General features: G+C 37.7%; 2 protein-coding genes across 4 annotated transcripts in view; both read left to right on the top strand.

Annotated features, from left to right (window-relative positions):
• Positions 1 to 761: 761 nt before the first annotated feature.
• Positions 762 to 5,160, top strand: LOC140839622 (palmitoyl-acyl carrier protein thioesterase, chloroplastic-like). Of its 3 annotated transcripts, XR_012119767.1 has the most exons (9): positions 762 to 1,005; positions 1,512 to 2,043; positions 2,152 to 2,285; positions 2,394 to 2,507; positions 2,847 to 3,018; positions 3,118 to 3,186; positions 3,520 to 3,819; positions 4,958 to 5,004; positions 5,038 to 5,160. XR_012119767.1 is itself a non-coding variant. In XM_073206456.1 (8 exons), the coding sequence occupies exons 2-7, from the start codon at positions 1,531 to 1,533 to the stop codon at positions 3,790 to 3,792; spliced, it is 1,275 nt and encodes a 424-aa protein (XP_073062557.1). In that variant the 5' UTR covers positions 762 to 966; positions 1,512 to 1,530; the 3' UTR covers positions 3,793 to 3,819; positions 4,958 to 5,160. The 3 variants fall into 3 exon arrangements, 2 of the variants coding, with proteins under 2 accessions (XP_073062557.1, XP_073062555.1); XM_073206456.1 differs by having other exon boundaries at positions 762 to 966; positions 4,958 to 5,160; XM_073206454.1 differs by having other exon boundaries at positions 763 to 1,005; positions 4,958 to 5,160.
• A 2,786-nt stretch (positions 5,161 to 7,946) lies between these two features.
• Positions 7,947 to 26,383, top strand: part of LOC140839620 (uncharacterized) — a 50,035-nt gene continuing 31,598 nt past the window's right edge. Inside the window, 3 exon segments of the mRNA XM_073206451.1 lie at positions 7,947 to 8,468; positions 13,951 to 14,677; positions 15,435 to 21,421. Coding sequence (XP_073062552.1) covers positions 8,137 to 8,468; positions 13,951 to 14,677; positions 15,435 to 21,421 — 7,046 coding nt within the window. The 5' untranslated portion in view covers positions 7,947 to 8,136.

The following is a 26,383-nucleotide window of genomic DNA, read 5'->3' as shown; positions in this document are numbered from 1 at the left end:
CATTAAACTTGGTTGGCTAGTTTAGCCCTACTAGCGGCATTTTCGATGTGATAGTAACTAGGTATGGTAATTTAGAGCTCAAGATTACATTTTTTTTAAAAATATTGTTTGATCCTTTTTTTTAATATATATAAAGTGATAATATATTTGATTAGAAAATGTTTTTGTTTTAATTTTTTTGAATGAAAAAGTTAGATTTTGAAATCTTTTTTGATAAAAATTAATTAAAAAAAGCAAAAACTTGTGTGAGACGGTCTCACGGGTCGAAATTGCGAGATATATATCTTATTTGGGTTATCCATGAAAAAACATTACTTTTTATGCTAAGAATATTTCTTTTTATTATAAATATCGGTAGAAATGATCCGTCTCACAGATTAAGATCCGTGAGACGGTCTCAACTTATACTCGCTCTTAAAAAAATAGTGATGGCGAAAATATTGAATAGTCTTTATGATGAGAAATTTATAAGGAACACAAGTTCTAACTTCCTGTGATGGTCCCACTTCAAAGAGTTGATCGAGGGTATGACATATGCGGAAATAAGCTTTTTTTCCTTAAAATAACTAGTAGACTAGACCGTCTCACGTATTTTTTAATCTGTGAGATAAAACAATCTTGTCTATATTTACAATAAAAAATAATTTTTATATTGACCCAAATAAAATATCTTACTATTGTGAAATTAATTAGTTTGAATAGTTTTTGTTATTTTTTTAATAATTTAATGATTTGCTTATATATATATGTATATTATGTATATAGAGTTTGCGAGAAGCCAAATGTCCAGCTAGTATTACAAGCAAGCTTCTCAAAATACTGAAGAAAACGAAGATAATACACAATATCTCGTAAAATTCAGGGAAGGGGGAGAACGGTTGCCAACATTAGAAATCCTGCGAGTCTCTGCTAATGGGTTTTCTGAGCTGATATTGAGGAAGTCCGTTTTGTATTCGTATTGATAAAGTCCGCATTTTTTGTTGTAGTTTTTCTGGCATTGGAAAGGTGTGCCCATTTTCTGATTTGAATGAATTTCAATGGGTTTTCCGTGATGAGTTTGTATTTATAATTTTCCATTTATCTGCTGCTTGTTCGTAAGATGCAGATAAACCTATTTGATGTTTGGAGAAATACGTTCCATTTTGTTGTTGGAATTTGAAATGTGCGAATGGATACGTCGTTCTTGTGGTTGCATGTTTTGGGTTTCTTCTGTAGCAGTTTTCTTCCGTTGAGTTTTCTTTTTCTGGTTGGTTGCGTGTTTCTGAATTCTGACTTCGGCTCTGTTTATTAAACGTTGGAATCTTGTAAAGTGGTAGAATTCATGTGTATTAATGCATCTGTGTTCCACTTCTCTGCATATATGATTTACAAGAGTTTAAGAATCAGTGCTTACATTAATTGAATTCTGCTGGAGAAACGTTTCCTTTTTTCTTGATTTTTTTTTTCTCCTTCTGTCTTTTTTTTTTGTCTCTCTGTTGAACTTCAGTTTGATCCATATCTTCTTCTCACAGACTGTGCACTAACAAAGCCATGGTGGCCGCTGCAGCAACTCACGCATTCCTTCCAGTAGTGTCCCCAACTTCGGATTCCTCCGGAAAACCATTGGGAAAGTTCGGGGGAAGCATTGTTGCTAGTGTTGATGGTCGTGGAAATGGCCTTAGTTCAAAGTCCCGATCTTCGGGAAATTTATGGGTTAGGGCCAATGCACAAATCCCTCCCAAAGTTAATGGGTCTAAGGTTGGAGTTATGGATGGTTTTGAGACTGATGAAGTGACCCCATCATCTCCCCCTCGAACCTTTATCAATCAATTGCCTGACTGGAGCATGCTCCTTGCTGCCATCACGACACTATTTTTGGCAGCTGAGAAGCAATGGATGATGCTTGATTGGAAACCGAAACGACCTGATATGGTTGTTGATCCTTTTGGTTTTGGGAAAATTGTGCAAGATAGTTTAATCTATCGACAAAACTTCAGTATCAGGTCCTATGAAATAGGAGCTGACCGAACAGCTTCTATAGAGACATTGATGAATCATTTGCAGGTAACCTCTGGAAATCATTATTGTGGTGCCTTGGTGTGTTAATTGTGTTTGCAAGACTACAATTATTGAAAGTCTTACTTGATTATGGTTAATATGGTGTAAGTACAGGAAACAGCTCTTAACCATGTGAAGAGTGAAGGTCTGCTTGATGATGGCTTCGGTTCAACACCAGGGATGAGTAAAAACAATTTGATTTGGGTGGTTGCTAAGATGCAGCTTCTCGTGGATCGTTATCCTGTATGGTAATTCACGATACGTTGAGCAATCTTGATTTGGCTATCCTTTGGCTAGAGGTCTTAGAGATGTAATTAAATCTGTAAAGCTCGATGGCATAAATGTTTCTCCTGCAGGGGTGATGTTGTTCAAGTCACTACTTGGGTGGCTGCATCTGGTAAGAATGGAATGAGACGGGATTGGCTTGTGCGTGACACCAATACAGGTGACGTTCTAAGCAGAGCATCCAGGTGAGAATTGTGTGACTAGTCTGCATAAGTAAGTATTTTATTTACAATTCTTAGATTTTTCCATCATCTTGGTAGCCTACTTTGTCAATTAGGGGATTGATACTAGCTAAACAATGTCAAGCCCAATGAGTAACCTGGTTAATTAGGCTTTGTGGGTTAAATCAGAGGGGCCAATGGAAGGCACTCGACTTCCAATCTTCAACCATCAATGGGTGACTTCTTCCAGCATCTTTTGAGTCAGACTGATGGAATTTGCTGCTAAATATTGCATAGCATTTGAAATCTATCAGACTCTGAATAACTTACCCGAAACTTTGTTTCTTGTTGGATTAATGGCAGTCTGTGGGTGATGATGAATAAAGAGACGAGGAAACTATCTAAAATTCCAGAGGAGGTCCGAGAAGAAATAAGTAGCTATTTTTTGGAATATCCTCCTGTTGTAGATGAGGATAGCAGGAAGTTTCCGAAACTCAATGAAAGCACTGCAGACTCAATTCGTACTGGTTTAACTGTAAGTAGAGTCTGTTCTATGTTAGCAAACTACTTCGTACCCTACAAATATCACAATCTTTTTTATCATTGCTGGAAAGTTCCCATTCTTTGTGTGCAGCCAAGATGGAATGATTTGGATGTGAACCAACATGTGAATAATGTGAAATATATTGGTTGGATTCTTGAGGTGAATATTTATTTCCTCCCTGTTCCCTTTTACTTTGGCAAATGTTGCATTTTGGTGTCCCGTATTCGAAAGATAGGATATAGTGTTTTATTTTTTTGCTTATTTTAGTCCATCTTAATTAATATTTTGGTAGATTGGGTTGGTGAATTAATTCTATGAAATGCATCAAAACGAATAATATCAACAAACTTCACCACGTTTACGATATGATCTTATCCGTGGAATTACTGATCACGGAAATTCCTGGTTTTTTTATTAGCTATTTTTCATCATCTCATTTGTAGTTACTTGTTTCAAAGTGATGTGCATCTACATCATCTATGTTTGTTTCAGAGTACCCCATCCACGGTTTTGGAGACTCTCGAGCTTGCCCGTGTGACTCTGGAGTACAGGAGAGAATGCACGAAAGACAGTGTTCTGGAGTCCCTCACTTCCCTTGTCGAGAATGAGGTTGGTGACTTGGCAAATTCTGGCTTTATTGAATGCCAGCACTTGCTTCGATTAGAGGGCGGTGGTGAAATTGTTAAGGCAAGAACTGACTGGAGACCTAAATTTTATAAAACAATTGGAAGCTCGAATCCGCTTCCGGTCGAAAGTGCACAGTGACTCTGTCTTCTCACAGCTGAAGTGGAGGTACTGTGAATTAGATACTGCTTTTTCTTGTGGTTGTGCATGCGTTTTCTGTCCAATTCCATGTAATATTCAAGACTCCATGTTTGTTTGTTTGTTTGTTTGTTTTTTATATATAAAATTTTTATTGATTATTTGATTAATCGGGAGAAAGATGCATACAGCATTAAGTGATTGCTAGTACCTGTCTCCGTCTGCCATTTAATTTCCAGCTAGATGAAAACTCACAACGGTACCATTATCTTGGTACCGTTTTCAATTATTTTGAAGTGAAAGTTGGTGTGTAGGGGGGTTAGCAGTCTATTTCTTTACTGTCCAACGGGTTTCTGCTTTAATTCAAAAGGTATTAATTGGGTTGCTTGCTCATATATTATATAAGACTCTTTTTTTAAAAAAAAATTACATGGAGGTGGGAGTTTAGTCGCGATCATCCCATATCACCTGGAACGACCTCGGTTTTTCACCGTACGAGAGATGTTTATGTCATTACAAGATTCACGGGACACATACATAGGGCTATTTGAGGTTAGATGTTGGGTGATGCAAACTCCAACCATGTAGCTGTTGGAAGGAAAATCAACTAATATAGTTGGCCCTTTTATTGATAATTATAGTTATTATATTCCTTTTAAATGGTATTGTTTTTTCTTGATTGATCATAATTAGATAATTCATTTTAAAGTCTGGACGGATCGATGGAGTATATTTGTGGAGAAAATTAAGAACATTACCTTTGTTTGATCATGAATTTGAATAAAATTTGTGCTTGCTTTTTGTTAATTGGATATCTTTCAAAGGTATTTAAAAAAAACATTAAAAATATTCATAAATTAATTTGATCGACACTGGTTTTGAGTAAATGTAGCTAGGCATGTTTTTAGTCAATCAATGGTCCATACTACAAAATATATGGTAGACACTTGTATTTTTTAAATAGAGTTTCACCTACGTTACGTTATTTGCTTTATGATCTGGTGTAGCATAGAATAATCTTGAATGATCGATGCATCGAATGAAAGATGATATGTTATTCAAACTGATTGTTATTATTTTAATGAATTGGCACCATGTCAAATCATCTGTCATGTGATTTCAGTTCGAATTTCCATTTCTATCCGTTTCAAATCAAATTGTTGCACAGAAAGCATGGAGTTGGAGCGTGGCGGGATTGTTGGTTTGCATGGGATTGTGGCACGTTGGAAACATATTTGAATAAATATTTCAACAAAAGCATGCCATGTTAACGGACTCTAGCGCCGTATTCTATCGGTTATGAAAACGATTTGTAAAATATAAAATAAATACAAGTTAGTGAAATAATGTACGCACCTTGATTGTATCTCATATTTATTTTCTTGTAAGTTTTGTTTTCGTTTTCTATTTACATAATAATAAGTGGGTCTCATGTGAGATCGTCTCACGGATCCTTATGTGAGACGGGTCAACCCGACCGATATTCACAATAAAAAGTAATACTCTTAACATAAAAAATAATATTTTTTCATGAATGACCCAAATAAGAGATCCGTCTCATAAATATGACTCGTGAGACTGTTTCACATAAGTTTTTGTACATATATAATTGAGAATAAATAGTCAAACGACACAAAAAAGGAAATATACACAAAGTAATTTATTGTTTAGTCTATTTTTTTAAGTTGACTTGTGCAAGTGGAAAGATCATTTTCTATATTTATTCAGGAGGTAACGCTTCTTGAGTAGACCAATTCCACGTTCAAATCTCAAACCTTGCCTTGGGGGTAGGTTTACCTTCTTAGTCGAGCCTTACATCTCAACTATTCAAACCCATGCTACTTTGTTAAAACTAATAATGGATATGATATTTTCGCATAAATAGGTTTTCCTGTCGTGAACATTGTCCGTTGTACAATTGAAAACTGTTGAAAGTCATAGATATCGACAACTCAATGCACAATATGGAAAATAACATTAACGACGCAGACTGTACGTTGTCGTTGATGTTTATTTTATTTAATAATATACGATAAAACCTATGATTTAATAAATCAATTAATATATCAGATTTAAAATAATTATCAATCTATATACAAACAATCATCACAAATATTACATCATAGTCCAAAATCAAATCACCATCAAAATTGATATGTTCCAAGATCGAACAAACATAAATATATTCCAAAATCAAACCAACGTGGATATGTTCCAAAATTAAACATTGTCACTATTATTTCTCAAAAAAGCTTATGTACCAACATCCCAGACAATTCTTTCAGCCGCAAACATTTCTTTAATCACATCCATTGTAAGCCTGCAATGAACAGTCAAATTTTAGTCTAAACTCCTACAAAAAACTAAACCTAATTAGAGGAAGAATAAACAGGAAATGACAAAATTTTGCTCAAATATTAGTTCTTAGATGATAAAACGTGCCTTAAATGAAGGTAAATACAGTTTCACTAATGTAAGCTTTGTCTTGCCCAAGTTCCTACAGCTCAAGTTATTCAACTTTATAGCACAAGCAAAATTTCCAGATGTGAGCAGACAACTCACTTGTGACTTATGGAATGAAATAACGATAAATTATTTGAACAAACCGGAAGAAGGAAGAAGCCAACGTCCTGAACTATTGGTCCTGGACGACGGAATTAATGAAATCCTCAGGCAGCCAATCCATGACTGTTACTATTGATAGGTAATATAGATATTAGAGACATTTAACGTAATTTACACATTCCAAATCACAATTACCATCAAGATGCAATGCCTCATTAAATCGGTGTTGCAGGCTATCCCCTCCTATGTGATGTCTTGTTTCAAAATTTCGGCTTGTATTTGTCAGGGAATCGAGCAAGCATGTGCTAAAGTTTCGTGGAATGAAAACAATGGGAATATAGGTTTACATTGGACTAAGTGGTTTGCATTTCCGAAAAGTATCTGCATTTGATATAGCACTGTTGGCAAAACAAGTTTGGCATGTTATACAAGCTCCTAATTCTTTGATGACAAAAGTACTCAAAGCTCCTTATTTTAAACATTCTGGAATTATGGAAGCTGGATTAGGAGCTAACGTACCCTTTGAAATGGTTTGGCACCTCCACCATTTCAATCATCGTATCCTTTGCGATGTTGGTGGAAGTTACTTTGCAGTCTTAATACCTCTCCCAAAGTACGTATATTTTTGTGGTGAATATCTCGAGACCTTATCCCAACTGCAGCTAACTTGAAGATGCATCACATGCCCATCTCAGGTATTTCTCCTTTATGCAAATTATATCATTTTTTTCATGCTATTACAAGCCATTTCGTTTTGTTTTGTCATGCGGTTCGGAATTGTTGGAAAGACTCTTATGTTTTGGCAACATTTGTGCAAGCTTCACATGGCTTCTTTCTTGAGTGCAAGTTAGATTCGTCGAAAGCCTTTTAAAAAGAAGAGTTTGAATTGTTTGCAATGTTGCGTTGGGCTGTCTGGTTTGAGGTTTGTAAACACACACATTCAGATCATGCTAAATCGAAGGAATTGAGAGTGGATTTGGTCTATTCATCTTTGGAGGCATTTCGAAATGTTACATACAGAGGTCATAAACCGATATTTATTAATGAGTTGAATTCATAATCGAGATAGGTGGCTCCAAATTCTTTGCAATATCACAAATAATAGGTATGCTGCACATCAATGATTTGAAATTTCCAGGGACAAATGGTGGCTGATCAGACGAGTGTTATTCGTTTTCGGGCTCCGTGCTTAGCGTAAAATTGGAAGCAATTCGATTCGATATGAATTTAATGTTTACATTACGGGTTATCTAATATATATATATGTTCATATTCTCTTCTGATGGTTAAGTCAGTAACGAACGATGTGAAGTATTTTCTATTAAAAGAAATTCTGGTTGTCAACGTTCAAACAATTTTGATTTCCTCGATTTTCTTTTCGTTAAAGGATATGAAAGGATGATCAATTGCTGTAACTTATTTTCTAGCACATGAAGCAATTGAATCCGAGTTTCGAGTGGATTAATTGTGATTAACTTTCGTGATTATCAACTATTGTAAATCGTAATATTATTGACTTGTTTTAATTATAATTATAATAAAAAAAATACATAGTTCCTAACACAGATAAAATATAAAGTCCGGTGGGCCAAAATTCCGGCCCGAAGAGTTTGTGTGATAATGAAAAAGACGGACATTGACTTGATGCCATTCATATATACGCATGATATAATTTCTTTGTTTCAGTAAATTCTAAATCCCTCATTGGGCTACAAATTCTTTTCAAAATTTGATAGATGTTTTGAAAATTGAGTCGGAATCTCCGATCCATCATCGGCGGGAATGGAATCGCCGGGTCTTTTGGAAGACTTTGGTCAGAAGGTGGATTTGACGCGCAGGATCAGAGAGGTTCTGTTGAACTACCCGGAGGGCACCACCGTGCTGAAAGAGCTCATCCAGAACGCCGACGACGCGGGCGCCACCAGAGTCTCGCTCTGCCTTGACCGCAGGACCCATGCCACCGGCTCTCTCTTATCTGATTCTCTCGCTCAGTGGCAGGGCCCCGCGCTTTTGGCGTACAACGATGCTGTCTTCACCGAAGACGATTTCCTCAGTATTTCCAGGATTGGCGGCAGTTCTAAACATTCTCAGGCTTGGAAGACTGGTCGATTTGGGTAATCCCGCAAATTCAGTTTATACAAGCTATTCTATTTAGAGAGAAGCGTCCGGGTTCGGGTATTTGTGTGTGTATTGATTGTTGATTATATATAACCGCGTGTGTTGTGTCCATATGCCCCTTTTCTCTACCATTTCCTTGTACGCTTCGTGGTTGTGGAAGACCGGTGCGGTATTTATGGTTGTAGATTTACCTCCTGCCCGTGATCGATATGCATTTGAGGATCATATTGATGATGGCATTGCTTGCGTTGACCTTTGCCTCTATTAGACATTGAAAATGAGGACATGCTGTTGCTTTGTGCTGATAATGAGCAAGGTTGCTACTTTGTGCTTGAGAGAATGTGAATTTCTACCATCCACACTAATGAATATTGCAATGCATTAATATACGGCCGGTCTTGTCAAATATTTAGTTCCTACATATGAAAGAGACATACTGAGAATCTTTGAATAGAGATTATTCAAGGCAATGATATTTTCCTATAAAAAAGTTATTTAAATAAGTTTTTATTTAATTTTTAGGACTCTGATTTGTCAGGCCATGAAATTCCGAAGACCGGTTAGCATGGTCTTATTTTATGTTTAGGGAAGTGTAAGGAGAAATGGCTTTCGAAACTAAAAAAAAATACTTTTGATATTATTTTCTAAGCATATATTTATTATTTTGCATGCCAAATCATGTAAAAATTGGTTTGCTTAATATTATTGTGTTATGTTCGAATGTATATTTGTGTGTATGATGATTGGAGTAAAATATATTAAATTTTAAAATATTGTATATTTAGTTCAAATATTGAACTATCGTACGATAAATTGGGTTTTTGTGGGAAGATGTGGAAAATTGAGCTTAATGTATTGATTATTTTGGGAAGCATAGAAACTGAGAAATGTATTTTTGGGAAAAAGGACAGAAAAGGAAGTGTTGTTATTTGATTTTATGTTAAGGAATGAAAACTGGAGTTGGGAGATGAAGATCAAACATTTGTAGGTGTTCAGTGGCTTTTTGTTGATAGAATTCACCTCTCTATTTATCTCTGAGAACCAAAATTTGTTAGTAACTATTAAATGTGCAGTTGTAGGATACGCGTGCTTAATGCCAGTGTTTTGAGATGACAACCCAACTTAGATATCCACTTTCAACACAATTATTGACCTAGAATGATATAGGTTACTGACAATTAGCAATTAATTAAAGGGAGTTTTTTTAATGATTTCTGCCTGTTATGTTTCAGATATATTAACTATGTAGGACCGTCTATAATTGACACATCATGGTGGATGTCTTATTTAAAACCTTTGTATTGAGAACAATTGCAAGTTCTACATGTTTTTTTTTTTTTGATGAGAAACTAAATATTATTAATAAGAGAAGTTTTACAATTAATGCGGATGAGTAGTCCGCAATACGATTAAGAACACTACATAATAGACACTAATCCAGTACGATCATGCCCATACATACTTCCAATCCCTAATTAAATCAGAAATAGATAAATGCTGAAATTCTTTAAGAGCTACTGTCCAGCCGGCGACTCTGAATCTAATCTTTTCCCAGACTGCCTCTGTGTCATCGGTGCTGTCTTGAAAAATTCTTTTGTTTCTCTCCAACCAAATGGACCATAGCGTGCAGTGTATGACCAATGGTAGGAATCTCGCCAATCTTCTGTTTGAATTATTTCCCAGCTCCATGCTGATTATTTCTGCCGCTTTCCTTGGAGCCACCCACTGAAATCCCAGCTCTATCAAGACTTTTGTCCAAATATCTCTAGCAAAAGAACAATGCACGAGCAAGTGATCTTGATCTTCTTCTTGTCTTTGACATAAGGCACACCACTGAGGGCACAACGTACACAGGGGCCACCTTCTCTGAATGGAATCACATGTGGGGAGTCTCCCCAAAGCAACAATCCACGCGAAAACCCGGACTTTATGAGGGATCGGTACTTTCCAGATTCTTGAAAAGTATTGAAAGTAAGGAAATGAAGAAATAGGAAAGAAAGAGTTGTAAAAAGAGCGAACTGAGAACACGCCCGTGTGATCACCCACCCAAACTCTAAAATCCCCCACACCCCTCTCGAGTCTAACCGAATCTAGAACCCCTAAAAGGTTAGTGTACTCACCCACTTCGACCTCGTTCAACTCTCTCCTAAACCGAATGTCCCAATGAAAGCTCTGATTTGGTCCCTCCGAATGTGACACAAAAAAGGGGTTAACAGGTTTATTTTGACTAGTGCAAATCCTATACAGTGAAGGAAAACTCTCTGAAAATGACTCTCCCCCCTCCCAAACATCTTCCCAGAATCGAACGATATTACCTTCTCTTAAAACCCCCCCTACCAAAGGAAGAAAAGTCGGGTAAGATCGAGAGATAAATTTCCACGGGCTTCTGAAAGTTGTGTTTCTTGCCAACCCCACATCCCACCCATTCTCTTGAGTACCATAGATGCTTGTAATCACTTTCTTCCATAATGCATCCCTTTCCACCGATCCTCGCCACCACCATTTCCCCAACAAAGCTCGATTTCTTAACCCTATATTTCCCACACCCAATCCACCCCTGTCCTTAGGCATAGTAACCTGTTTCCAGCCGACAATATGGCAATGCTGATCCCCATCTGCACCATCCCACAAAAAATCCCTCATCAACTTTTCCATCACCTTTTCGACCCTTCTTGGGACTTTAAATAAGGACATGTAATATGAAGGCAACGCACTCAACACTGACTGTATCAAAACCAATCTTCCACCTCTCGAAAGGAAGGCTTTTTTCCATGAAGCCAACTTCCTTGCCATTTTCGACAATACCGGTTCCCAAAATTCCATCTTCGAAGGATCACCACCCAATGGAACCCCTAGGTACCTTATCGGCAAAGTGTCTCTATTACATCCAATCTCATGTGCCAAGGCAACAACCTCATCATCCGGATAGTTAATTCCCATAACCGTGCTTTTTTCCAAATTAATTTTCAACCCTGAATGAAGGCCGAATTGATTTAGTATATCCACTAATGCGAGTACATGCATCTTCGACTGGACCATAAATAATGTGTCATCCGCAAATTGAATATGTGAAATCTCCACTTTCCTTCTCCCAACTTCTAGTCCTTTTACCTCGTTCAAGCCCTTGGCCTTGTCAACCATTCTTCCCAAGACATCGACCACTAAATTAAACAAGAAGGGGGATAGTGGATCCCCCTGACGAAGCCCTCGCTCTCCCTTGAATTTTCCCCTCGGCCTTCCATTAATAAACACCGAGAAAGACACACTCGAAATACATCCCATAATCCATCTCCTCCATTTTTCCCCAAACCCTTTCCTGTTCAAAACATATTCCAGAAATCTCCAATCCACATTGTCATACGCTTTTTCCAAGTCAACTTTGAGAATCCATCCTTTCTTATGCTTCCTACGATAGTCCTCCACCACCTCGTTTGCAATTATACAACAATCCAGAATCTGCCTCCCCTTGATAAACGCACACTGTGTGTCCTTGACGGTTTTTTCCAAGACTTTCTTCAATCTGTTAGTCAACACTTTCGACACAATCTTGTACAAGCTAGTGGTTAGACTAATTGGCCTGTAATCCTTTACCCTTATGGAGTCCTGTTTCTTAGGAATTAGGCAAATATATGTTTCGTTTGTGATCCCATTCACCACCCCTCCTTCATGAAATTCCTCAAACACTCTTATCAAGTCTGCCTTAACTGTTTCCCAATTATGTTGGAAGAAAGCTAATGTGAACCCATCGGGGCCCGGCGCTTTCTCACCGTCACAGTCAAACACCGCTCTCCTAATCTCTTCCTCCGTAAAAACAGCTTCCAACTCCTCGGCCTCCATTGTCTCTATGGGACACCATTCCACTCCTTCGATCTCCCCTACCCCATCCCCCTCCGATCTTCTGTAAAGATTCTTATAAAAGCCAAGTATATGTTCCTCAATCTGTCTCTCCCCAGTGATCATAGTTCCATCCTCCAGCATTAATTTTTCTATCGTGGACCTGTTCCTTCTATTAGTCAAAAGGGAGTGGAAAAATTTCGAATTTTGATCCCCTTCCTTCAACCATTTAATTTTCGATTTCTGTCGATCCATGCGAAATTTCATAAGGGATACCATCTGTAGTTGACATCTCAATATTTTCCTTTCCTCGTGCAAGACCGCCGACCACTCTCCCTCGGACTCTAACTCATCCATCTGCTTTATCCTTGAAGTCAACTCGCTCAACCTAATACCCACATCTCCAAAAACTTCTCGATTCCATTTTGATGCCTCAGTTTTAATTCCTTTCAATTTTAGCATGAATTTATACCCCTCCCACCCCTGGAATCCCACATTATTCCACCACATCTTGACCAAGTCTCTAAAAGAGTGGTGCGACAGCCAAGCATTCTCAAATCTAAACGGAGTAGGACCCCACAACACCTTCGTAGTGTCAAGTACCACCGGGCAATGATCCGATGTAAATAATGTATCATGGTAATTTTTGAACCTTGATTAATGATATCATTCCAATTCACTTCTGATTAACGTTGATGTGGGCGAACAATCTATGGTCTAAAATATCAATAAAAGAAGAAATCATTTGAATTTTAATACATAATAAAACCCTGAAATTAAATATTGTTCAACTCAAATGTCACAATCATTATCCACATGTTAATTTCTATCTAGTTGCATTGGCTACATGATCACTTTTATCCGTTGTGCTCTGTTTGGTATTATTGTAACCCTCAAATAGTTCAAGTCATTTTCAATTAGTGCATTGAAGTCAGTTTTGGACTCCATCCTCTTTTTCTTTCTTTTTTTTGGGTCTTAAATATTTATAATTCCCCTACTTATCCACCCAAGCCTTCGATGGTTGATGTTCAGATTAAGTACAAACAATGAACATTTGATGTTCTGATTGAGTCATGGGCGAATTAAGCTATCTTGAAGATTAATATCCGGTTAGTTCATATTCGATATGGATTATTTAGGATATTTTACTTCCATTTCTTCACAAGGCATGCTCACCTCCTTGGAGGTAGGGCAAATGCTTTTAGAAACAGCTCAAGCATGACTAGGGTTAGCCTGCATCAGAATCCCACTTTACAGATCCAGACTTCTGCTGGGCTGTTGCATGCAAAAAAAAAGAAGAAAATATAGGTAATTGTATCCCACATAATCAATTGCACAACTCTGTAAGACAATGTTGACACTCTATTCTATTTTCTCGTGACTTTTATTTTTTTGCATCTAATTACATTGCACAAGTGGCCACTTTATATACTTATAAATCGTTTTATAGTTACTGGTGAACTAGGAGTGGCCACTTTATATACTTATAAATCGTTTTATAGTTACTGGTGAACTAGGAGATACTTCTTTGTATTTACTTTGGTTTTTACAATGGGTAATTATGGTTTTTGCAGATTTTCAGTTTGGTGCTGAATTCTCTTTGTTCTGTTTGAAATGGATCATCTCTAATTTCATTGTTTCCAGGGTGGGCTTCAACTCGGTGTACCATTTAACTGACTTGCCTTCTTTTGTAAGTGGAAAACATGTGGTTCTATTTGATCCTCAGAGTGCTTATCTTCCCAATATCTCGGCGGCTAATCCCGGGAAGCGAGTTGAGTACGTTAGCTCCTCAGCAATTTCTCTGTATGAAGATCAATTTCTTCCATATTGTGCTTTTGGATGTGACATGAAAAGTCCTTTCCATGGAACTTTATTTCGATTTCCCTTGAGAAATGCAGATCAGGCTGCAAAAAGTCAGCTCTCGAAACAAGTGTACCTTGAAGATGATTTATCTTCCATGTTTAGTCAGCTCTATGAGGAAGGAATTCTATTACTACTTTTTCTTAAATGTGTATTATCCATAGAAATGTATGTATGGGAAGAAGGCACAACTGAACCAAGGAAGTTGTTTTCGTGCTGCATTGATTCGACTGATGAAAAAGTGGTGGGGCATCGTCAGGCTCTTATGAGATTCTCAAAATCAACAAATTATTCTGATTTCGGGATGACTGACTTCTCATTGGACTTCTTGAGTGAGGCTGTGATTGATGATGTTTCATATAAAAGGACACATAGGTTTTTTGTGGTGCAAATGATGGCTTCACCATCCAGTAGGATTGGCTCTTTCTCAACTTCTGCGGCAAAGGATTATGACTTACATCTATTGCCTTGGGGATCAGTCGCAGCATGCATTTCAGATGATTTGCTCAATGTAATTCTTATCAACTCAATTAGATGTTGGGTGATATTTCTCAATCTCTGTAACTGTCTGTTCTGGGGATTTTTCTCTTGCTCCTTTACAAGTACATGAAATTCTTTGGGGTTCTTGTTAAATTATGTATGCGACACTTAGTTTTTTGTTCTTCCCTACGCATTTTGGTTGGGATTTATTATCACAAACACAGGGTTTGGTTTGCTGAAGAACTTGAATGCTTCACACTTCTTCAATTTTTTGGGGGGCAAATAATATGTGGATTTACTCGTGCCTTCCATTGTTTTAGTTACTACCTTCACATATTTAATTGATGGTTGAAGAGTTTGTTAGGTGGTGATTAGTGTGCTGATGAAGAATCACGTCTAGAAATAACCTGTATGATGTAGCTCATCGGGCCTTGGGCTGCAGTAATAGATTGTCATCTCTTGAAAATGTTTGAACTTTGAAGCTACAATATTTGCTCTCAATTATTTAAATATTTTAACAGTTTAGAGGGCAAATGAAGTGCTAGAGCTGAATGATACTTATTTTTCTTTAAGATCTAATGTCTTGATTTGCTACTGTATTAAATATATTTTGGTGCATAAGTTTCCCACATGTAATGAGGATTTAATAAACAACCTTGGTCCCATAGAAGTTTTTTTGTTTTTTGTTTTTTGTTGTCTTTCATTGGAGAAAAAGCAGGAAAGGCATGTACTGATTTTTGGACCCTTTCTCCAATTAAACAAGTCTTTTTTCGTGTAAAACTTGACAGGATGATGTTCTGAAGCTAGGGCGGGCATTCTGTTTTCTCCCATTGCCTGTGAAAACTGGATTCCGTGTGCAAATCAACGGATACTTTGAGGTTTCTTCGAATCGCCGTGGGATTTGGTACGGAGATGACATGGACAGATCCGGAAAAATTCGGTCCGTCTGGAACAGGCTTCTCCTGGAAGATGTCTTGGCTCCTTGTTTCAATAAAATGCTTCTTGGTATTCAACAACTCCTGGGTCCAACAAGAAATTATTATTCTTTGTGGCCTATTGGTTTATTTGAAGAGCCATGGAATTTGTTAGTTGAGCATATATATAGGAGTATCAGGAAGTCTCCTGTCTTATATTCAGAGGTGGAAGGTGGGAAATGGATTTCACCTAAGGAAGCATTTCTTCATGACTCCGAAAGTTCAGGAAGTAAGGAACTTGGTGATGTTCTTGTCCAGCTTGGAATGCCTACTGTTCCTTTACCGAGTGATTTATTTAATATGATATTGAATTCCACAACTGCCAGTGATCAAAAAGTTGTTACTCCTGATTCAGTACGTCAGTATTTAAGAAATTGCCATCATTTGAATGTAATCAGCAAATCCTGGAAGCTTATGCTGTTGGAATATTGCTTTGAAGACTTGGTTGACACTGATGCTGGAAGTCGTGCATCTGGCCTGCCTTTGTTTCCATTGGCAAATGGCGATTTTGGACCAATTTCCAAATCCACCGAAGGGGTTACGTATTTTATTTGCAATGAGCTAGAACATGTGCTCCTTCAACGAATCTCAGATAGGCTGATAGATGGGAGTATTCCGATGAACCTTTTATGCAGATTAACAGCAATAGCAAATGTCTCGGGAGCAAATCTAGCTGTTTTTAATGTAAATGAGTTTGTTAAATTATTTTCTGCGTTTGTACCTGGTGAATGGAAATATAAGACGAGCGTTTTATGGGATCCGACTTCCAATTTTTCTCACCCAACTTCTTCTTGGTTTTTACACTTTTGGCATTATCTTAGGGAGCAGTGTGAAGAGTTATCTCTTTTTGGAGATTGGCCTATACTACCATCACGGACTGGGCATTTGTGTAGGCCTTCTATGCAGAAAAAAATGCTAAATGTGGTGAAATTGTCTGATAAAATGCAACACATTCTTGTCAAGCTAGGGTGCAAGATACTGAACAACAATTACCGCATTGAACACTCAGATTTGGTTAACTATGTGCATGATGCTGATGGTGAAGGTGTTTTAGATTCAATTTTTGACGTGTCTTCTAACAATAGCATTAGTCAGCTTCTTCAGTGTTTGGAAGCAAATGAAAGAGATGTGCTTCGGCAATTTGTTCTAAATCCGTCATGGTTTATTGGAAAGAAAATGGATGATTCTCTCATACGAAATAGCAAGTGGCTTCCAATTTATAGAGTGTATGGTGGAGAATCTTCTGAAACTTTCAAGCATTCAGATTTGATAAACCCTCGTAAATACATACCCCCATTTGATAGTCCAGAGTGCTTGTTTTGCGATGAATTCCTCTGTAATTTGTCAAACACTGAAGAAGAAATACTTAGGAGATATTATGGAATTGAAAGAATGAAGAAGACACAGTTCTATAAGCTTCATGTTTTGAATAGTATAAAGAACTTGAACATTGATGTGCGGGATAGTGTCATGTTATCGATTCTTCAAGATTTACCTCAATTATGTGTCGAGGATGAATCCTTCAAAGAAATCTTGATGACCTTTGCATTTGTACCCACAGTTAGTGGGGATCTTAAAAGACCATCAAGTCTATATGATCCACGGAATGAAGAACTGTGTGCTTTACTCGAGGATTTTGATAGTTTTCCTTCTGGGAAATTTCGTGACTCAGGAATTCTGGACATGCTACAAGGTTTGGGTCTTAAGGGGACTGTGTCTGTCGAGGTGGTCATAGAAAGTGCTCGGCATGTGGAACGCTTAATGCATGAAAATCAAGAAAATGCTAACTCAAAAGCAAAGATACTTCTTTCATATTTGGAAGTGAATGCATTCAAGTGGCTACCTGATCCACCAGCTGATGATCAAGGAACAGTTAATAGAATATTTTTAAGAGCTGCAAATGCATTTAAATCTCGTCAATTCAAATCTGACTTAGATAAGTTCTGGAATGATCTTAGGCTTATTTCATGGTGCCCCGTCCGTGTTTCTCCACCTCACATTTCATTACCGTGGCCCACAGCTTCATCAATGGTTGCTCCCCCCAAACTTGTGCGGCCATACTCGGACATGTGGCTTGTTTCTGCCAGCATGAGGATACTTGAAGGAGAATGCTCCTCTTCTGCATTATCCTACCAACTTGGTTGGTCTAACCCTCCTGGAGGAAGTGTAGTTGCTGCCCAGCTGCTTGAGCTTGGTAAGAATAATGAGATTGTATCTGATCCTATTCTTCGGCAAGAACTGGCTTTGGCAATGCCAAGGATATACTCTAACTTGATGTCTTTGCTTGGTTCTGATGAGATTGACATTGTAAGGGCTGTTCTAGAAGGTTGCCGGTGGATTTGGGTGGGAGATGGATTTGCCACCTCCAGTGAGGTTGTCCTTAATGGTCCTCTTAATTTGGCTCCATATATACGTGTCATGCCTATCGATTTAGCTGCTTTCAGTGACTTGTTTCTGGAGCTAGGTATTCAGGAACGTTTGAGGCCTTCTGATTATGCAAATATATTATATAGAATGGCCATGAAGAAGGGTACTGTTCCTCTGGATTCTCAGGAAATTAGTTCTGTTGTATTTATTGCTCATCATCTTGCTGAAGCTCACTTTCAAGAGGATCAAGCACATCTGTATCTTCCAGATGTATCGGGCAGACTATATAGTGCAACGGATCTAGTGTATAATGATGCTCCCTGGTTGCTCGACTCTGAAGGCTGTGACAATTTGTTTGGTAGTACCACAATTTCACTGGGTGCTAAGCAAACTATTCACAAATTTGTTCACGGTAACATTTCTCATGATGTTGCTGAAAAACTTGGAGTACGTTCCTTCCGGAGGATCTTGCTTGCAGAGAGTTCTGACTCTATGAATTTGAGTTTGTCTGGAGCTGCTGAAGCATTTGGGCAGCATGAAGCACTAACAACTAGACTTAGGCATATTCTTGAAATGTATGCTGACGGGCCATCAGTTCTCTTTGAGTTGGTGCAAAATGCTGAGGATGCTGGAGCTTCCAGTGTGGTTTTTTTACTAGACAAAACAAATCATGGCACTTCATCTCTTTTGTCTCGCGAAATGGCTGATTGGCAGGGTCCAGCTTTGTATTGTTTTAACGACTCTGTATTCAGTTCCCAAGATCTCTATGCTATTTCACGCATAGGCCAGGAAAATAAACTTGAGAAGCCACTTGCAATTGGAAGATTTGGGCTTGGATTTAATTGTGTTTATCACTTTACAGACATTCCTGCTTTTGTTTCTGGTGAAAATTTTGTTATGTTTGATCCTCATGCCTGCAATTTGCCCGGAATTTCTGCTTCTCACCCTGGCCTCAGAATAAAATTTGTAGGTAGAAAAATTTTGGAACATTTTCCTGATCAGTTTTCTCCATTTCTGCACTTTGGGTGCGATCTGCAACATCCATTTCCTGGCACTCTTTTCCGTTTTGCCCTTAGGACTTCAAGTGCTGCCTCTAGAAGCCAAATAAAAAAAGAAATATGTGCACCTGCTGATGTCCTGTCACTTTTTTCTTCCTTTTCCGAAGTTGTTTCTGAGACTCTGCTATTCCTTCGAAATGTGCAAACAGTATCCGTTTATGTCAAAGAAGGGCCTGAGAGCGCCATGCAGTTATTACACCATGTTGGCAAGAAATGTGTTATTGAACCTGAAGCCGTAAAAAATCCGTTTAATGACATTTTTAGTTTTATGTATGGAAATCAGCAAGATAAATTGAGCAAGGATCAGTTCCTTAATAGGTTGAGCAAATCTATTAATTCAGACGTTCCATGGAGGTCTCAAAAGCTTATCATGTCCGAACAGAACCCTTCTGGGTGTAGGTCAAACCTGTGGTTAATGAGCGAATGCTTTGGAGGTTCCCACAGCCGAATTAAATCAACAACCTATGACAAGAAATTTTTCAAATTTGCTCCCTGGGCCTGTGTTGCCACACCTATCAACTCAGTTGAGATTGGGAAAAATTCGGCGGAGAGCGGGGAAAATTTTGAAGAGTCTACTCTAAATACTGCTGACATTCCGCAGGTTCCTCTAGCCTTTAGCCAAGAAATATTCAATTTTGAAGGTCGTGCTTTTTGCTTCTTACCACTTCCAATCAGTACTGGTCTACCCGTTCACGTCAATGCCTATTTTGAGTTGTCATCAAATCGAAGGGACATATGGTTTGGTGATGACATGGTGGGGGGTGGGAAGATGCGTTCAGACTGGAACATGTACCTACTTGAAGAAGTTGTTGCACCAGCTTATGGTCACCTTCTTGAGACACTGGCGTTGGAATTGGGCCCAAGTGATATATTTTTTTCCTATTGGCCAACAAAGGCAGGTTTTGAGCCTTGGACATCATTGATGAGGAGCCTTTACCATTATATTTCTAATAGGGATCTTTGTGTGTTGTACACTAAAACTCGAGGTGGACGGTGGATTTCGACCAAGCAAGCTATTTTTCCTGATCATACTTTTCATAAAGCTTGGGAACTTTTATATGCATTGTCTGATGCTGGTTTACCTGTGGCTATTGTTCAAAAGGAGATTGTTGACAAATTCAAGGACATCATCCCATCTCTGCATTACCTCACACCTGAGTTGCTGAGAACTCTTTTGATAAGGAGGAGACGTGAATTCAGCGATAGAGATGCAATGTTCTTAATTCTGGAATACTGTTTGCTTGATATAAAAACTCCAGTAACAGCAAAAAGTTTTTACGGGTTACCCTTGATACCTCTTTCAAATGATGAATTTGCTAAGCTAGAGAAAAGAGGGTCAAGCGATCAAATTTATGTTGCACTGGGGGATGGACACATGCTTCTCAAGCATTCAATCCCACATCAGCTGGTAGATGCGAGGATTTCCGACTACCTATTTCAAAAGTTATGTCTTCTTGCTGAAAGTGAAGATTTTAACATTTATTTCCTGACATGTCCAATGCTAGAAAAACTGCTTATCAGATTACTTCCATCAGAATGGCATTATGCTAAGCAAGTGACGTGGAGTCCTGGTAATCAAGACCATCCCAGCATGGAATGGGTTAGGCTTCTATGGAGTTATCTGCGATCATGTTGTGAAGATCTATCTTTGTTTTCAAACTGGCCAATTTTACCTGTTGAAAACAATTATTTAATGCAACTTGTTGAAAATTCTAAGGTGATAAGAGATGGTGGGTGGAGCGAAAACATGTCTGCTCTATTGCATAGAGCTGGATGTCTTATATTGAGACGCGACATTCCAATTGAACACTCCCAGTTGAATCATTATGTGCAGTCATCTTCTGCAATGGGTGTTCTAAATGCACTACTAGCGGCAAACAGTATGGTGGTTGACATTGAGGAGCTTTTTGGTGATGCTACTGATGGGGCACTTCATGAGCTTAGGAGTTTTATTCTCCAGTCCAAATGGTTCTCTCAAGACTCTGTGAGTAACACGCACATTAATATAATTAAGAGCATTCCAATGTTTGAAGTGTTCAAAAGTAAAAAGCTTGTGTCCCTTAGTGGATCGCCCAAATTGCTTAAACCAGTATCCATACACGAAGATCTTTTAGGTGATGACTTTGTGAAACTGGATTCAGAAAAAGAAAGAACGATACTGAAAACATATTTAGGGATCAGTGAACCATCGATAGTGGTTTTCTACAAAGATTATGTTCTTTCTCGCATGTCACAATTCATTTTCCAGGATGGCATTCTTTCAGGCATTCTGTCTGATATTAGGTTCTTGATTGAGGAGGATAACAGCTGCATAGCATTGTTCTCTGTGATACCTTTTGTTCAGGCTCTTGATGGTGCTTGGAAAGAACCAATCAGGTGTGTTTCTCAACTTCCTCAATTCACCACTACAAATAATTGCACTTAAAAAATAAATTTCTCAACAATTCTTGTTGGGCTGTATAAATTGCCCCATGGGAATGCCTCCATATTTTTTTCTGAGTGCATGTTTTGATTTTTTTTTTAATTTCAACGCTTGAGTACCGGAGCAGCAGGAACACAAATAGGTCATGAAAAAAATACAAAGTGGAAGTTTGAGACATTTTTTACTTACATGAGCCTGGGAAAAGCAGCTAAAAAACATGAATTCTCTTGTTTTTTAAATGAATAAAGCTTACAGGCAGCTTGGATGTCCAATATAATCTTAAGCTTGTTTTGACGATCGTTGAAATTTTTTAATAAATAATGGAGAAGTTCTTCACCAGTCTTTTTATGGCCATTTAGTTTGTGAAGGTTTATATAAAATTATCGAATATCATTATCATTACACACTTGTCAAGACAGTTAAATCAAGTACATACATCTTTCTTCGGTAGCGTGCTCTCGCTGAAAATACTATATCCGAAAAGTTATATAAACTTAGTAACTTCTTGACAAGGGAATTTGAGGCTTCTTTCATTTTATTTGATTTACTAAATGTATTCTCTTACTTCCTCGTACATGCTTTCTATGCTAAGTATTTCTAAACAACCTTTAACAATCAATTCTGGGGTTATCCTATATTTAATAGCTGCCACAGCATCTTTTCTCTTGCAAATCATTCTTGTTAACTTATTCACCTTTTGTGTTTGCTTCATGGCCACACCCAATTTGATGTGTTGTTTTTCATACTCCATTACTCATTCTGCAGGAGCGGAACCAAAACTTTGAGCTAGGAGGGAATTTTATGGTAAAAACATATTGATCAATAGGACAAGATATCAATTATATCAGATTATTTTTTATCATTCTCTTGATTTTTATGTTTATTTTAGTTTTTTTGAAGAACACTCCCGTTTATAATAATACAAGAAACTAAATTTATAGAATTAACATGTGAAATTTATAATATTATATTATCTAAATCTAATAAAGAACATTATATTATATTTTAGCAATGAAATTTTGTTTTGAAAAACATTACACAAAATTTTGTTTTATAAATGAACAATGTTATAAGTTGTTTGAATTGTTAACATAATTATAAAATATTTTTATAACATATGGTATAATTTTTTAAATTTAATTTATGTTGATTTTGTTCTATGTTATAAAAATTAAAGCATTGATCCAATACTAGAATGAAATCATAAATATTGAGATTTAATTGAAATGCCACTTATATGGATGTTTGTTCACTTTATAGATTATAGATTTAAGCACCAATTAATTTATATCATAACCATTAATTTACTATGGGTGTGTTTATTTTAGATGGATGGGATTGGATTATTTAAAATAATCCCATCTTGTCACTTGTTTGGTTGCATTTTGTATACTGATTATTTATTCTATATAAATCAAATCACTAATATTTATCCAATATCATTCAAATCATTTATTTTAAAATTAGAACATTCATCCTTCATATTTTTTTTTAATATTCATTAATTATTGAAAAGGACAAAATCGTAATTTATCATTTTATCTCAAATTAAATTAGTCATACGAAGCATACTATTACTTATTAAATCTATTCCACACCCTACTCAATATTTTAATAATTACATCATTATTTATCCTATCCAATCCCATCAACCCAATTATACACAACCTATTAGAACAATTAGTTAGTCTTATTTTTGTTTCTCACAAAAGACACAAAAGACAACGATATATTTAATTTATAATATGCATTTTTATCAAAACCAGAAGGATGACACCCTGAGATTGGACAACAATCACAGCGTCAAAGAAATGCAAGATACGGTAATGATGCAAATTTCTGAAGGTCGCAAATGTTACTCCGAACCATGGTATCGAGGTAAGCAGATCAAGATTTTGAAAAGAATCCAGCCTAAATCAGTGAATGAATTTCAAACAGGGACGATCGAGTCTTTGAAGATAACTCCAAAACAGAGGGAATTTCAGTACGTCTACAGTAGGAAGAAAAGTAAGGCAATTAATGATACATATTACGCCCCAGCGGGTGAAGAATCAAAGAATCCATTCATCGAAAAATACACTGATTTCACAGAAGGGGACGTAGGAAACTGGGAGAAACATCTGAATCCAAATTTTTCAGATGTAGGTGGCGAATCCAGTGCAGAAGAAAGTCTCATATCCGATCACTCGACATTACATTCTACAGATTTTGACGATTTGGGTGTCTTTTTTGAAGAGTCTCCGAGTAAGGGTGGCAATTTGCCCAATAACTCTATTCTTATTCAATCCTCTATCCATTCTCTGTCTCCTACTCGTTCCTTACAGGGTCGGGGGGGTGGGGTCGAGATTTTAGGTGGGGTGGGAAATACATCTACTGTGTTTAAGTTGGGTAAACCCGGGAAAAATTCCATACGGCAACATAATGACAAGGTGAAAGAATTGTCATCGGGGGGAGTCGACTTACAGAACTTGAAAATTGCGGCCGATAATGATTGTTTGACAGCTATGGGTGTCGAGAAGATTGGAATTTTGAATATCAGCGAATGTGGGGAGGTGGATGGATAGTGTCGTTCTTTGTGAAGAGCGAGTTCAAGGGGAGATGCAGTGAAGTGATGAGAATTATTTCATGGAATATTAAGGGAAGTGGTTCTGCAACACGTAGGGGTTTGATACGTGCTGTCCTTGTTAAGGAAAAACCGGATTTAATAATTTTGCAGGAATTAAAAAGAGAGGTGGTGGATCGAAGATTCATTGCAAGTCTATGGAAATCGAGGTTTGTGGAGTGGCTCATTCTACCTGCTATTGGTCGGTCTGGGGGAATACTGATGATGTGGGATCCAAGGATCATTTCGGTTAAGGATAATTTGATTGGGGACTTTTCGATTTCGATTCATATACAAAAGGATAATATCATTGATTGGTGGTTCACGGCGGTTTATGGTCCATGTCAACCTAGATTGAGAGCTAATTTCTGGGATGAGTTGGCGGGATTGAGGGTTCTATGTGGTGATCGTTGGTGCTTGGGAGGAGATTTCAACGTGGTCAGATCAATAACCGAGAAGATTAATAGTCTTTCACAAACAACAAGCATGAGTTGTTTCGATGCACTGATTCAAGAATTGGAGTTGATCGATCCTCCATTACTCAATGGAAAATTCACATGGTCGAACTTTAGAGACTCGGCCATTTGCTGCAGATTGGACAGATTCTTATTCACGGTGGGGTGGTCTGAAATTTGTCCTTCTTACAGACAATCTCTCTTGCCCAGGATTATTTCGGATCATCATCCAGTGGTTTGCGACTTGGTTAAACCTAAGTGGGGTCCGACTCCATTCAGATTCGAGAATGTGTGGTTGCGGGATCCGAGTTTCAGAAATTTGATGCAATTGGCGTGGAACAATGAGAGCTTTGAAGGCTGGGAGGGTTATAGATTTATGATGAAATTAAGGGCAGCAAAGGGTGAAATAAAAAAATGGAATGAGGATGTGTTCGGGAAGGTGGATATGAAAATTGCAGACTTAGTTAACAAAATCAGCAGATTGGATAAGCTAGAAAGCGAGGGTCGGGGTTCACAAGAGGTTTTGAATGATAGGAAAAAAACAAAATTGTTGCTGGAAGAATTGATATGCCGTAAGAATCAAATTAATAACCAGAAAAGCAGAATCAAATGGACTACGGAAGGAGACCAAAACACAAAATTCTTTCATTCAATCTTAACTCAACGCAACAACAAAGCGATCATTGACAGAATGGAAAGAATTGATGGAACAATTATGACAGACGACAATGAAATAGTCTCCATTATTCTCCAGTATTATAGGGAATTGTACGGGCTGTCAAACGTGAGGAGTTGGGGCATTGAAGGGTTGGAGTGGAGTCCTATTGATGAAGAGTTGAGTGCAGAATTAGAAAAGCCATTTTCAGAAGACGAGATTAAACAAGCTGTTTTCCATTGCGATGGATGTAAGAGCCCGGGAGCCGACGGTTTCACGTTGGCTTTTTTCCAAGTGTGCTGGGATTTGGTGAAAAATGATTTGATGAAGGTTTTTGAGGAATTCTTTCAACGAGGAATCATTAACGCAGCGACAAACGAGACATATATTTGCTTGATTCGTAAGAAAGTGGAATCGAATAATGTGAAGGATTTCAGACCAATAAGCCTGGTAACGAGTGTGTATAAGATTATAGCAAAGGTACTGACGATGAGGCTTAAGACTGTGATAACAGCCACCATTTCTGAATCTCAAAACGCTTTCGTTGAAGGGAGACAAATTATGGATTGTGGACTTATTGCGAATGAATTGGTGGAAGAGGGAAGAATTAAGAAAAAAAAAGGGTGGGTATTGAAGGTGGATTTCGAAAAAGCATATGACAATGTGGATTGGGATTTCTTGGATTTTGTTCTGTTGAAAAAAGGGTTTGGTAGTAGATGGAGGTCGTGGATCAGAGGTTGTGTGTCAAATGTGTCCTTTTCTATATTGATCAACGGCAGACCAAGAGGTAAGCTCAAAGCTTCCAAAGGGCTAAGACAAGGTGACCCATTATCACCGTTTTTGTTCAATTTGGTGGTAGATGTGTTGGGAAGATTAATGGATAAGGCGAAGGAGACAAATTTTATAAGTGGGATTGAAGTTGGAAGAGAAAAGGTAGAAATATCACATATTCAGTTTGCCGACGACACACTCTTCTTCGTGCAAACCGAAGATCATCTAAGATTCTTGGTCAAAGTGGTTCAATCTTTCTGTGACATGTCGGGATTGAAAATCAACTGGGATAAAAGCGCTTTGTTGGGAATTCATCGTGCTTCGGAAGAAGTTGAATTATTGGCACAAGAAGTGGGCTGTAGAAGGGACAACTGGCCTATCAATTATCTTGGGATGCCCTTGGGTGGCAATCCGTTGAAAACATCTTTTTGGG

Source organism: Primulina eburnea, chromosome 8 (genome assembly GCF_022965805.1).
Source record: "Primulina eburnea isolate SZY01 chromosome 8, ASM2296580v1, whole genome shotgun sequence".
Classification (NCBI taxonomy): Eukaryota; Viridiplantae; Streptophyta; class Magnoliopsida; order Lamiales; family Gesneriaceae; genus Primulina; species Primulina eburnea.
The sequence above is the reverse complement of the archived record's forward strand: the minus strand, read 5'-3'. Positions and strand labels throughout refer to the sequence as shown.